Here is a 12,203-nt window from a genome sequence, read left to right as displayed (position 1 = left end):
AATGTTTTCTGAAGCTCTGCTTTTTGTGAAGATTTCAGTTCAGGATTTGGTTCATAATATGACTTGCTTAGGTATAGGTCAAAACTTAGAACTTTCAATTGAGTGCACTATTATTTCAAAAAAGAAAACACACTGTAATACTACATTTTTACATCAGAAACATGGCAAGGAAGCCTTAGAACTCTACCCTGCTGGACTATCTCTTTTATTTCCAAGTGGCTTACCATGTTAAGCAGTGAGACGATGATGTAGTTTTAAGTAAGAACAGGGTAGTTCCAGCAGGGGGAAATTAACATGCTCGCTTTGCTTATCTTTGTTATAAAACTGCTCTTAACCCATTCAAAAATTCAAAATCCAGATCTTCTACTATTGGGTTCAATTCCAAGAGTAAAAGATTCTTGGAGAATTTTAACCAAAGGGTTAAGAGCAAGTTTCATGTCATTCAGACCATTTAATGCAATTCTCAATAAACTTTGCATTTTCTACTCTGTACTGATTACTACGGCTGGGTGAAAGCCAAACTTTTCTTGGTTAAGAGAATCCTTTTGGGGGGATCATTGGTTTGATAATTTGTCTTCATTGGTGCTTCAGTGAACCTGGTAGATATGACTCAAAATTTATAATTATTCTAGTGATGCTTAAGGTTTTAAAGCATAACTTGTACAAATTTCATCAATACTTAATTTTTAGCACCATCACTTCAGCATAGCTTTGTCTTGGTTTGTTCTCAAAATGTATTTGAAAAAGATGGTATAATTTATAACCTGAAATACTACCTAGTGAGCTGAAATGGAATTATTAGTCTGGCTGAAATACTAGAAATGTATAAGACCTATAGGTTTCCTGAAAGAATGATAATGCTCTAGTAAACTCTTATACAGAAGCTATTGTCGTGAAATATTCAACATACTTTCCAACTTACCTGTGTGTCAGTCTGTTCTATGACCTTGAACATTGTCAATAGTAGAGAGAAAGATTGATTCTTAAAAGAAGATGCTGACACCTTTGATGAATCTGTTCAACATACTAAATCCTAGTATTAAAGTTCTGTATGTTAGGTTCTAATAAAGAACAGAGTCCAAATAAAGGAAAAGGGGAATCATAGTAAATTACATGGAAAAAGCATACACTTGCCAGGTGAATAAACTGAAAGGATTACTACATAGTTAAATAGGTACATTGGGAAATTTGAAAATCTTATGGGACTTTGTTTGAAATAAACTACCTAGTTATTTTATTAAATAAGATGCATATTGCCCGTGGCAATGCCTGGTTTTTCATGTAATAGGAAAATGTAATTTTAAAAGACATCAGAAATAATAAACAGTTTCCAACTACTGAAAAAGAAATGCTCTGAAATAGACTCAGTAAAATTAGGCTTTGTAAGATCTAACTAGTAAATGGATTGAGTCACTTTAAAATGAAGTTGAACTTGAGACTTGTTCAGTGGTAACAAGTTTTCTCCTTTCTTTTGAGTATTTACAATTACGCTAGACTATGAAGTAACTGTCTTGAAAAATACTCTTTGGACCTCATGGCTACTATCACTTGAGAATAGCAGTTGAATTAGAAAAGAACCTAGCTAGTATTATAAATCCTCTGCTGCTCTGAATGATATTAATGTTAGCACAGTAACTACCGTACATTCTTACCATATTTACTATACAGCTGTTGTTCAGACTGCAATTGTGTGTCTTGAACTGTAGCTTCCTCCAGGCGCCTTCATACTATTCTGAAGTGACTACTCTGAAGTCTGGGCTGTGAAGTTTGATGAATTTGATCATTCAGTTTCTTCAAAGATAATGAGACTTTGTTTTCCCTAGGGATATATTTATGACTAGTGAGTGGAAACTGAATCCATTCCCAGTTTTAATGCTTTTCCAATTCAAAAGTGATATGCATGTATGTGTCTCTTTCTAACCCTTCGAGCTTCTCTCTGTGTACGATTTAGGGTTACATTCCGAAAAGCAAATGGGAGATGGACACATCTGAGGCAAAGCTAGGTGGGTATTTCCTTTTTCCTGTTTTTATATGTGATACCTGATGGTAATGGTCATAGATCTTTCTGCTGTAAGAACAATTTCCCCAAATTTCTGCATAAATCAAGATTTTTGGCCTACCTTACATCTTTCGTCTATTTTGTCAGCTTTCAGGTTAACTTGTCATATCTTGTGACAAAGTGAAAGAAGGGTATTTTAGAAGAACTACCTTCAATACCACTTAAAGTTTTTAGAGGAAGCAGAAATATGTGGTAAACTTAGTAATAAATACCATCACTTCTAAAATCCATTCTTTTATATTAATCAGAAATGTTGGTGCCGATGAGGTTTCTGCTTTTCTAAACGAATATTTAACTGCAGTCTAAAGTTGAATGGGATAATGAATACTTTGGGTAGTAATAGTAGTAATAATAAATATTGCTAAATATTGAAGCTTCAAAATTAATTAAAAGGCAGTTATTTTCCTTGTAAAATAAATTAGAATTCCTGGGTACGGGGTGGTAGATACATAATTCAGGTTTCTGAGGAGCTTATAAGATTTCATTTATATTTTCCTTCAACTTGCCTTTAGTGCCAGATTACAAGGTAAACTGGTTAAAATGATTGTCTAAATCAAAAATTGGAGTTGCTTACTGTGAGGTGATCTGTGTCAAGCAGAAAATCATACATATCCAACGGGTTTTCCTCCAATATTTCATGGTAATACTGCAAAACATAGTTTCAGTTTTTTTGTTTTAGTTTTTACCTCACTTAAAACCATTTAACATGTGGATTTAGATATATTAATAAATAATTTAAGAAAATGTGATAAGGACTTTTTGAGAAGATTGACCTTACATATATGAAATGTGGCTGTCGGTCTCTGTGTTTCTCTTCTTGATATCATGCTATTATTCCAGAAGTGAAGTATCCATCTAAATATCTTAAATTCATAGAACAGATTTCAGCCACTCAGCTGCTTTGCTGTTCGGGACCCATTGTCTGTGTTCCTGATGTCAGATATATGCCTTTGACACAGTCACATAGACTATGCCTTTTATTATGCCCAACTGATCACGTTGGCAGTTGATACTGACCAGGTCCTATGTTAAAAGATAGTTCCGTAAACTGTAGTATTACTATATTTTGGGAAGGTGCTTTGTTGTAAAGTCTAGAATATTTTTCTAGTGTGTGTCATGTGAAAATTATATGTGGTTACTGACATATTTTTCCATTAGTCTTCCCTCTGTGGGAAATCTTAATAATGACCAACTATCTCCTTTCCTAAACTTTTAAAGCATTTATAAGTGTTTAAATGCAATTAAATATGTAGTAAAATAATATCAACTTACTTTTAACAATAATGCTTTAGATCTGCTTATTTTGACATTAGATTAAGAATGTTTGAAATTCTGTACTTTTAGGATAACTTGAAAGATCACGTTCCTCTTTTCTGGTTCTCTAAATAGTGATTATCTTTTGGGGCAAAACGAGATCATAAAGAGACAAAGGGATTATAAAACTGAGAAATAATTTAGCTACACATATAACCAGAGACCTCATGTAATATATGATCTAGGGTAAAGCTTTTTTAAGCTTGAGCCAATCTATTTTATATTTTCCTTCTAATTTTTAAAGAGAAAGGAAAATGGAATTTAGTTATGATTATTCAAGAAAATAATCTTGGTATTGATTTCTGGGGGTAAAAAGATCTGGTCTATCTACCATTTGCTTCTCAGGAAATGCATTTTATACAAATTCAGTCATTTTAAAGACAGAATGTTACACTGCGAATCCCAGAAATGGATTTGTTAAGTAAACCATTTCAGTTAAAGGCACTGAATATCTAATAATGAATCTAGAAAATTCTTATGTGTTTGCAGTTGGGTTTTTATTTATTTTTAATAAGAGTGACATTGATGTTTCATATAATGACTTGCATTTGGCACCACCACTGTGTTATCTTGAGAGCTAATCCTCTTATGGAGGAAAGCAAATTGAGTGTGAGCATTCTTGAAAGTGCTTGTTTCTTTGAGATTGGTTCTTCTCTGAGAAGAACTGAGAAGATTCTTCTCTAAAATATGAGGATCATCATCTGAGAATTAGCCTATTTACGTTGCTTTCCTTATCATAACAAATTCAGTAGATTTGATGACCAGGTACAATTTATTTTTCCGAGTACTTTACCAACATTCTTAAGTTACATTTGCTAATGTGATTGTTCTGGATGGAAACATATTAAGCTTTAGCAGTGCCACACATTGCGCCAGAAGAGCTGAATCTGTAACTGAGGAATTTTGATGCACAAATGAGTCTGTCATTGAGAAAATACTTGCCTATAATCTTTCAACGAGTGGGTTAAATCTCATTGCAGATTCTTAATCTGTGTTCGTTTCACTAAGTACCGTATACAGTTCATTCAGCCTATGTTTGAGTGTTAAATTAGAAGTGCTGTAATTTTCAGAACTGGCCTGAACTACAACCAGCATGGGTGTCATGGAGTTGTTGAAGTCTGCCTGTGGCCCCCCTTCAGTCGCATCCGACTGACTCCTTCCCAGCTGGGACCCAAGGCACCCTAATGCAAGGATGGGCGTTACATGCCACTTCAGATGCTGGGATTCAGCATTGAAGCTACTTAAATCCAATGACATGATTTCGTTTTCTCCATATCAAGTCCTTTTGCTTTTCTCATCTCTGTCATTTGTCGCTGTTTATGAGTTATTGTGTATTGGCCTTCTATCTGTCAGGGAGTTTCACCTCTTCCCAGTTGGAACGCAGTTATTATTTGTATAGGCACATACCCCTGTATGTTCATGATGGACACATGTTCAGAAACACCGTTTATGTTTAGAAAATACATAGATGTATCTAAAAAAAATGTTCTGCTGTGCTGTAGTAATATATACTGTTTTGAAGGTATGGTAAAATTCTGGAACCAGCCAAGTTGGGTATTTAAACCTTCATCTTTATCTTAAAACTTCATATTTTGAAGCTTAAACCCCTGAAAATCACTAGTATGAGTGTATTGGACACCAGTCGTCTTCTGTAACTAACACCCCAGATTCCTCTTCCTTCACCTTATGCCATACATCTGCGTGTTTGGGTGTCCAGGATGCCATGTGGAAGAGGTATGAACCTTTCTTCAGCCCCGAAAAGGAAACTAAACATGTTATGCACAATAAAATTTCAAATTACCCATTATAACCAAGGATGTTCAGACTAGAAATACACGCTCTTCTGAATTTCCATGTTGCAAATATGGGACTCCTGGTCTGTAACTCTTGTCATATACCCAGTGTATCAGGAAAAGTTATTGCATTTTCCGCACTGTCCTTCTGCAGTGTTGTCTGGCCATGCTCTATTCTTGGAATTGAATTATGAAATTTTCCTTTGAAGTATATTAATGTCAAAGTTGATCTTATTAGTTGGGAAATCCTTTGAAGTTTATTTAATAAGTGCATTGGAGCTTCCTACTCTTCCATAATACTGTTCACTGGTGAACCGAGAACAGTTTTATTGTTTGTGGGACTCCGTTGGTTTTCTAATAACATATCCTGTGTCCCTGTATAATCAAAGGGTTACTTCTTTAAGATCCTTTATAATATGGCCTGTCATATACATGTATATAGAACCATTTGGTATAGCATGTGATTTATAGAGGAGATTAAGAGACTGTTTATGTTAAACGTACCCATGTGAAAATTTTCCAAAGTGAGATGATAAAAATTGCTTGAGTTTTGTAAAGTATTGTAGTATGGGGGAGGGTTTTAGGAAATAAAAGCTTTGCTAATTATGCAAAATCTTACTGGTTTTTGTAGCCCGTATGGTATGGTACAGTTAGTTGTGTGTGCAACTTTTACATTTGAAACATAAACTCACCCTCTCTTCGTTGTACTTTCCATATCAAGTTCTGCTTCCGTTGTACTTTTCATATCAAGTTCTCTCCAACTTGGTGCCTCAAAGACTTCTATTATATATACTCTGCACCCTTTATGGAGTTCAATGAAATGTGGCTATTGTTTCTGAAGTTTTTAAGTTTTCCTTTATTGACCTGCTTAATAACAGTGTGTTTATATAACTATAGATGATTCAAAAGTTTAGTGCTTCAATGTAATTAAAAATATCTGTAACTCATAACATTTCACATGTAGAATTCAAATCTGTATTAACAACTAATAAAAAAGACCCATTTTTATCATATGTTCTTCTTAAAAACACCTAAACGTATATTTCATAATTTCTGAACCGACAATCCCTGTTCATTTAATTGATTACAGTTTTAGGCCCTTGGGAAACTTAGCCTTCTCAGATCGAGGATTCAGAAAGAAAATTCAGATCTGGTCACTTTGGCTGACTAGCCCGTAGCCTTAGAATGGTCAACATCACTTCATAGTACAATCAAAGAAAGTAGTGGTTTGTACTGTCAACTTACTCATAAACATTAACCCGTGAATCTTCTCACAGAGGTCAAAATCCCAAGAAACTTAATCTAAAACCTTTTAAAACATTAGCTTGGCTCATTAAGTTCTTGGTACTACCTGCTTTTCATATGACTCAATATGACACATGATTGCAGATCAGATGGGTGGTGTTAATATTGTGTTAAAGAAAAAGAATGGAGGAAATTGTTTTTACAGAAACCCAACTCTGCATTTTCCTTCATAACATGAAAGCTAAAGTGTGATGTGGGAGGTAGAAGACAAGGAGGCCAGGAGACAAGTGCCTTTTTTTGCTCTGCCCATATTTGTTACTTAAACCAACATCGTAATGTAATGGCTGCCAATATGAACACCAAATAAGCAATGAGAATTGTACAGAACTTGATGTTATCTCAGCTAAGAAGATAGTTTGGATCTGCAAGTGATGCTGCTTCCAAAACTGTGGATGTGCCCTCTGACAGTGTTCCAGCCTTCTTTCCCTTGTTTGTGTGTTGTGTGCAAACTCACACTCTTCCTTAATGCTGCGGCTCTGTGTTTGTCCCTCAGACAAGTTGGATGGCTTGAGAACTGGTACTAAAAGGAAACGTGACTGGGAGGCAATAGCCAGCAGAATGGAGGATTATCTTCAGCTCCCTGACGATTATGATACTCGTGCTTCTGAGCCTGGGAAGAAGAGGGTAAGAGACTTTATCAATAACTGCCAACGAATGAAGGGCCCATTTAGGCATCTGGTTTTAGAAAGTTATAGACAGATAAGCATTTGAATGCTGTTTTTTAGAGTGACTTAAGTTTATACTATATCATACTACATTTCAGAAAAATGAGTCAGACCTCACAAATTATCAGATCAAAATGTACAGAGAACTTAAAAATGGAGAACTGAACCTTACATGGCTAGCATGTTGTCAACCTTGAAGGAGTTTGGAGTGGCCACTTGTGCCATTTCGTCATGGGGCAACAGAGCCAGGTGCAGAGTAGAGGGTTAAAGAGAATCTGTAGGACTTCTTAATGGATTAGATGTAGAGTGTCCAGGAGCGGATAGACTCAAAGGTGACTTTTTAGGGTCCTGGCCATAAGCAGTCCATTTATTTGGTGCCATTTACTGAGTTAGAGAAGACGGGAGGGGAGTGGGGGGAGTCATAAGTTTGAGAGTGAAAAATTAGAAGTTCAGTGAGGGACCAATTAAGTCAGAAATGATAATAGGACTCAGGACTCCAAAATTTAGAAGTTTACATAGGCAAATGTTTCAAGAAGTAAAAGAATAGTCTTAAATGATACAGAGAAGACAAGTAAATTGGGAATAGAGATATGGCTATTGAATTTGGCTGATTGATCAACAATCAGTCAAGTTTTCTTAGCTGAAGGACAGAAGCTAGTTTGGAACAGACTGAAAAAGGAATGGGAAATGAAGAAATACAGGCAGCAAATGTAGACAACTTTTGAAGTTTTGCTATGAAAGGAAGCAGAGAAATGAAGTTGGATAGGTCTTCCACATAGATGTCAAATTCAGTAAAAGTGGTATTTGTATATATCCTTAAAAACAAACTAACAAAGCAAAAGGGATCATATCATATATGATCTGCATGAGCTTTTTCAGCTAATGTGTCTTGATCTTTAGAAGTATGTACAGACCTACTTAAGTGGCTTCCTAGTGTGCCATTGTTTGGTTATACAATCAGTTATTTATCCAGTTCCTCCCTTATTGGTGGATAATTATGCTGTTTCCATTTTATTACTAATATAAATACTATGGTGAAAGTCATGGTGTATATCTTGGCATCTTTTTGAAAGCGATCTATAATCCCTGGGGTGGATTTTTAGCACTAAAGCTGCAAGCTCATAGAATATGATTTATCATTTCTGACAGATATTGTGAGATTGCTTTCCAGAAAGGTTACATCTATTTATACACCCACATGTAAGTAAATGCCTATTTTTTCACACTTGCCCCCACAGTGCTGTTATCAGACTTTTTAACTTTTGACAATCTGAGGCGAAAAAAAAGATGTCTCATTTTACATTTCTTTAATTAAGAATGAGGTTGTATGTCATTTCTTTATACATCATTGCTTTTTTTATGAATTTCCTCAGTACTTTACTAGTAAAAGAACATTTACTGTAAGAAAATAAAAATGCCAGTAAAACTTCATTACAGTGGATACCATCAGAGAACTCTGGGCTTCAGAGCTCCTTCAAATCCTTCACAGTCCCTAGCCTACCTTTGTCTGTGTAGCTGGAGGAGATGGGGAAGGGAGGTCTGATTAGTGACCGTTAGGTGCCCAGCTCCACCCAGGGACGATTTTGATTGATACCTCTCCTTCCAGTTTTTAGGTTGGGATAACAGAAGTAGAAATAGCTCTTCCTTGGGAATCATATAACATTTTGGTGTAGTTCTGGTAATGATAAATAATCTCAAATGAGAAATATTTTGCTTTGATTCTTTTTTTTTTAGATGACTGTCACCCTCTTCAGTAAGGAGTGTGTGACCCCATGTAATTGACTGTAAAAGTGGGTGGGCAAAGAACTGAGCTATACACATCCTAGTCTTTAAAGTGGCTCCACTCTGACTCTCCTCCCTGCTGCACCTCATTTCACATAGTTTGTAACCCTCAAACCACTCACCGAAATCAGCATCAGAGCACCAGGAGATGCTTCGGGTGGCAAGGAATGCAGAATGCATTACCCATTCCTTTCCTGGGTGCTCTTGATTTCTATAACTCAGCTTTTTACAAATGCCATGCAGGTTCCTGGGATTAACTTCCACCATAAGGAAAGGTCATTCCGTAGAGTTGATCATATTAGAATTTTACCAGAATGGACAGGTTTTAAAATATAATTTATGTTTTTAAAGTTTCATTTGTTTTGTTGGATGTAAAATGGTAGCTCAAGTGGACTTTTAATTTGTGTTTCTGTGATGACTGGAAAGTGAACATTTCCCTTTATTGTTTGCTGAAAACATTCGTTTTAGAAATATTTTTAGTGACAATGGATGAAATATATGTACGTCAAACCTTTCAGTGTCAGTGTTAGTCAAGATTTTACTGTGCTGTAACATTTTTTTTTTACAGTTTAAGATAAATGGCAAAAAAAAAAAAAGAGAGAGAGATTGTAAATCTCAATAACAGTACCTATAGGTACATTAGGAGGGACCCTGACATGTAAGAAGCTGTTTCTAGCTGAAGTTATTCTGTAGGCACTGCCCAGAGATGCAGCAGGAGAGGAGACAGGGCCAGGTTCAGAGGCCCCGTGCGTGTGGATTTTATTCCGAAGGTGGGAGAAGGGAGTAAAGCCGACGACAGTCACAGCTGTGCTCTAAGGAGAGCGTTCTGGCAAAATGGATCGGAGGAAGTGAGGATGCAGACAGGAAGACTAGGAAGAGGTTAGGGCTTGACTTCAGGTCAAGAATGAGGTCAGTGACCTAAAAAGGAGTGACAGAGGACATGGTGGGGACAGTACTGAGCTGAGAGCTGAATTCGGTGGGAGCTGGAATGGTTAAGGCTTGGTTAAGGCTTGGTGGTTGACTCGAGAGTTTTCTTTCTGTAACTTAAGATACATGCCTTTCTCCTAGTCTCCCAGTTAATTTCTAATTTTTTAAACGCCTGGTTTCATGTTAGTTATCCTACCTCTTAGACTGTCCATAGAAGGAAGAGACCCTATGCATATTTATTTCTCCTAAAGCCCAGCCTAATGCTGTGTTCTTTTTAGGTGAGATGGGCAGACCTGGAGGAAAAGAAGGACGCAGATAGGAAAAGGGCCATAGGTTTTGTGGTCGGACAGACTGATTGGGAGAAGATCACAGATGAAAGTGGTCATCTGGCTGAAAAAGCCCTCAATCGAACCAAATATATATGAGACTTAGTTTTTGAACGGAGTCAATTGTTCCCCTAAGGTAAGGGTACATAGTCATGTAAGTAACCTACTGCATGGTTGTTTTGAAGGGTTTGAGATAGAGAAGACAGCATGCTTTGTTAAAAATGCTTCGTTTTCTGTATTTTCTGGTTCTAAAAGAGCAAGTGTGTGCTGGTTGCCAATATATATAACACAGGATATTGGGAAAGGAAGCAATTTTCTACAAACCTGGCTCACTTATAAAAATACAAGACTTGAGAAAAGCATGGACTCTGTAGATTTGTGAAGGAGTGGAGTGATGACGTGTTGAGGTCTACTGAACTTCCTGCCTGTTCCTTCCTGGCGTGACAGCCTTTTCTTTTCTTTCCAGGTGGTTCGCTTGGAGGTGGTCTGAAGCCAAGGCCTCATGGAGCTTCGTTGTGTGTCCTCTTGCTTCCACGTTTCAGTTTTTGTTTTGTTTCTACTGCTTTAGTTTTTTAAAGTTATCCAGTGTCCCCAAGAGGTATTAGAACCTTGCTGTACCTAAGCAAGACATTAATTTTTTTAAGAACTATTTTGGGGAGGGAGGGAGTGATAGCTTAACTGCTGAAGCCGGTGGGGATCTGCTGGAGGGTTCCAACAGAAAATATTTTCTCCACTGTACGATGTCACGGACTATCTCTATCATCATTGCTTTGTGGCTGTTCTTGTTTTTTACTGTATGTAACTGGTAGCTGATTGTACTAGGATTAAAAACAATAAACGTCACGATAAAGCCGATGAGATTCATGGGCTATACAGCATGGGCCCCTTTCTCTTGTTTTCTTAATTTCATTTTTATTGCTTTTGTAATATGGCGTGTTGTAATCACATGCTGGCTGAACACCCCGAAACTTCTTTCTCGTTGATCATTATATATTATATAGCTCAGTGGTTCCATAGCGCATGTTGTAACACAAGGCTCAGTGACGTTCAAAACACTCCTCTTTGTTTTATTGCCGATTTCTTCCTCTATCTTTGTATCTTAAAGAAGATGAGTAGAAACAATTTCAAATATTCATCAGTTCCCTGGAGGACATCTGTTCTGTAACATGATGTTTTATTATTTCATTTTCTTGATCTCTGTGTTCCTCTCTTCTTTCCTTCCCTGTTTTACTTCGTGCTGTTATGTTTTGATTTTTCCCCACTCTCACTTTGACTCCTGATGGACAGAGCTTAATGTACTCCATGGAACAAAGGAGCTTATTACCTTGGTACTGAACTTGAATTGTTGATTTTTTAAATCACGGTTGCAAGAAGGAGTATAGAGACGCAGGGCCCTCTGACAGGCAGCCTTTAAACCTCTCAGGTTTTCAGGTTCTTGCCAGATTACCCGTGATTGGAAAGCGTGGCCTTCTGCAAAAAGTTTCCTCTCTTGTGGGTAGTACCAGGTGGAACCTAGAAACATACAGAGCTAAAGCCCAAATATCATTCCTATGTAAAAACAGAAAAGGAGCTCTTCCCTTTTTCATTCTGCAAAGAAAAAAAAAGTTGTTTTCTAGCATGAGAAGACAGAGAAGAGCCTTCTTCCTTCAAACCTCATTTGTACTTTGTACTCCAACTCAGCAAGTTGTAAATTTGTTCACAAAAGGCTGAATATTTTGAAATATTCACTTTCGGGCTACAGACAAAAACCTTTTAGTTTTATGACCTACATTAAATACTGTGTGTATAGAGATAATATTTATTAGCATGTGAATAGTACTACTTTGGGTTCAAGAACTTGAAATGATGGAACTGAAGATTAATGGGAAATCCTGACAACTTTCTATGCTTTCATTCTCCCTGAAATTCTAAATGTTTACATGTAAGAGGCTTTAAGTTCACTAACAAGTCAATATTGAATGTACAGTTTGCCAGATAACTTGCACTGTTTGTGGTATTTAACAAGCTACTTTGGTTGCTTGTTGGCCAACAG

General features: G+C 36.6%; 1 protein-coding gene across 1 annotated transcript in view; it reads left to right on the top strand.

The window, feature by feature from the left end:
• The window catches only part of YLPM1 (YLP motif containing 1), a 75,966-nt gene extending 64,917 nt beyond the window's left edge, over positions 1-11,049 (top strand). Inside the window, exons 16-19 of the mRNA XM_019640289.1 lie at positions 1,952-2,003; positions 6,965-7,095; positions 10,124-10,307; positions 10,638-11,049. Of these exons, the coding sequence (XP_019495834.1) occupies positions 1,952-2,003; positions 6,965-7,095; positions 10,124-10,270 (330 nt within the window). The 3' untranslated portion in view covers positions 10,271-10,307; positions 10,638-11,049. The remainder of the gene's footprint in view (positions 1-1,951; positions 2,004-6,964; positions 7,096-10,123; positions 10,308-10,637) is intronic.
• Positions 11,050-12,203: the final 1,154 nt, after the last annotated feature.

The sequence above is a fragment of the Hipposideros armiger genome, unplaced genomic scaffold (genome assembly GCF_001890085.2).
Source record: "Hipposideros armiger isolate ML-2016 unplaced genomic scaffold, ASM189008v1 scaffold_49, whole genome shotgun sequence".
NCBI lineage: Eukaryota > Metazoa > Chordata > Mammalia > Chiroptera > Hipposideridae > Hipposideros > Hipposideros armiger.
The sequence above is the reverse complement of the archived record's forward strand: the minus strand, read 5'-3'. Positions and strand labels throughout refer to the sequence as shown.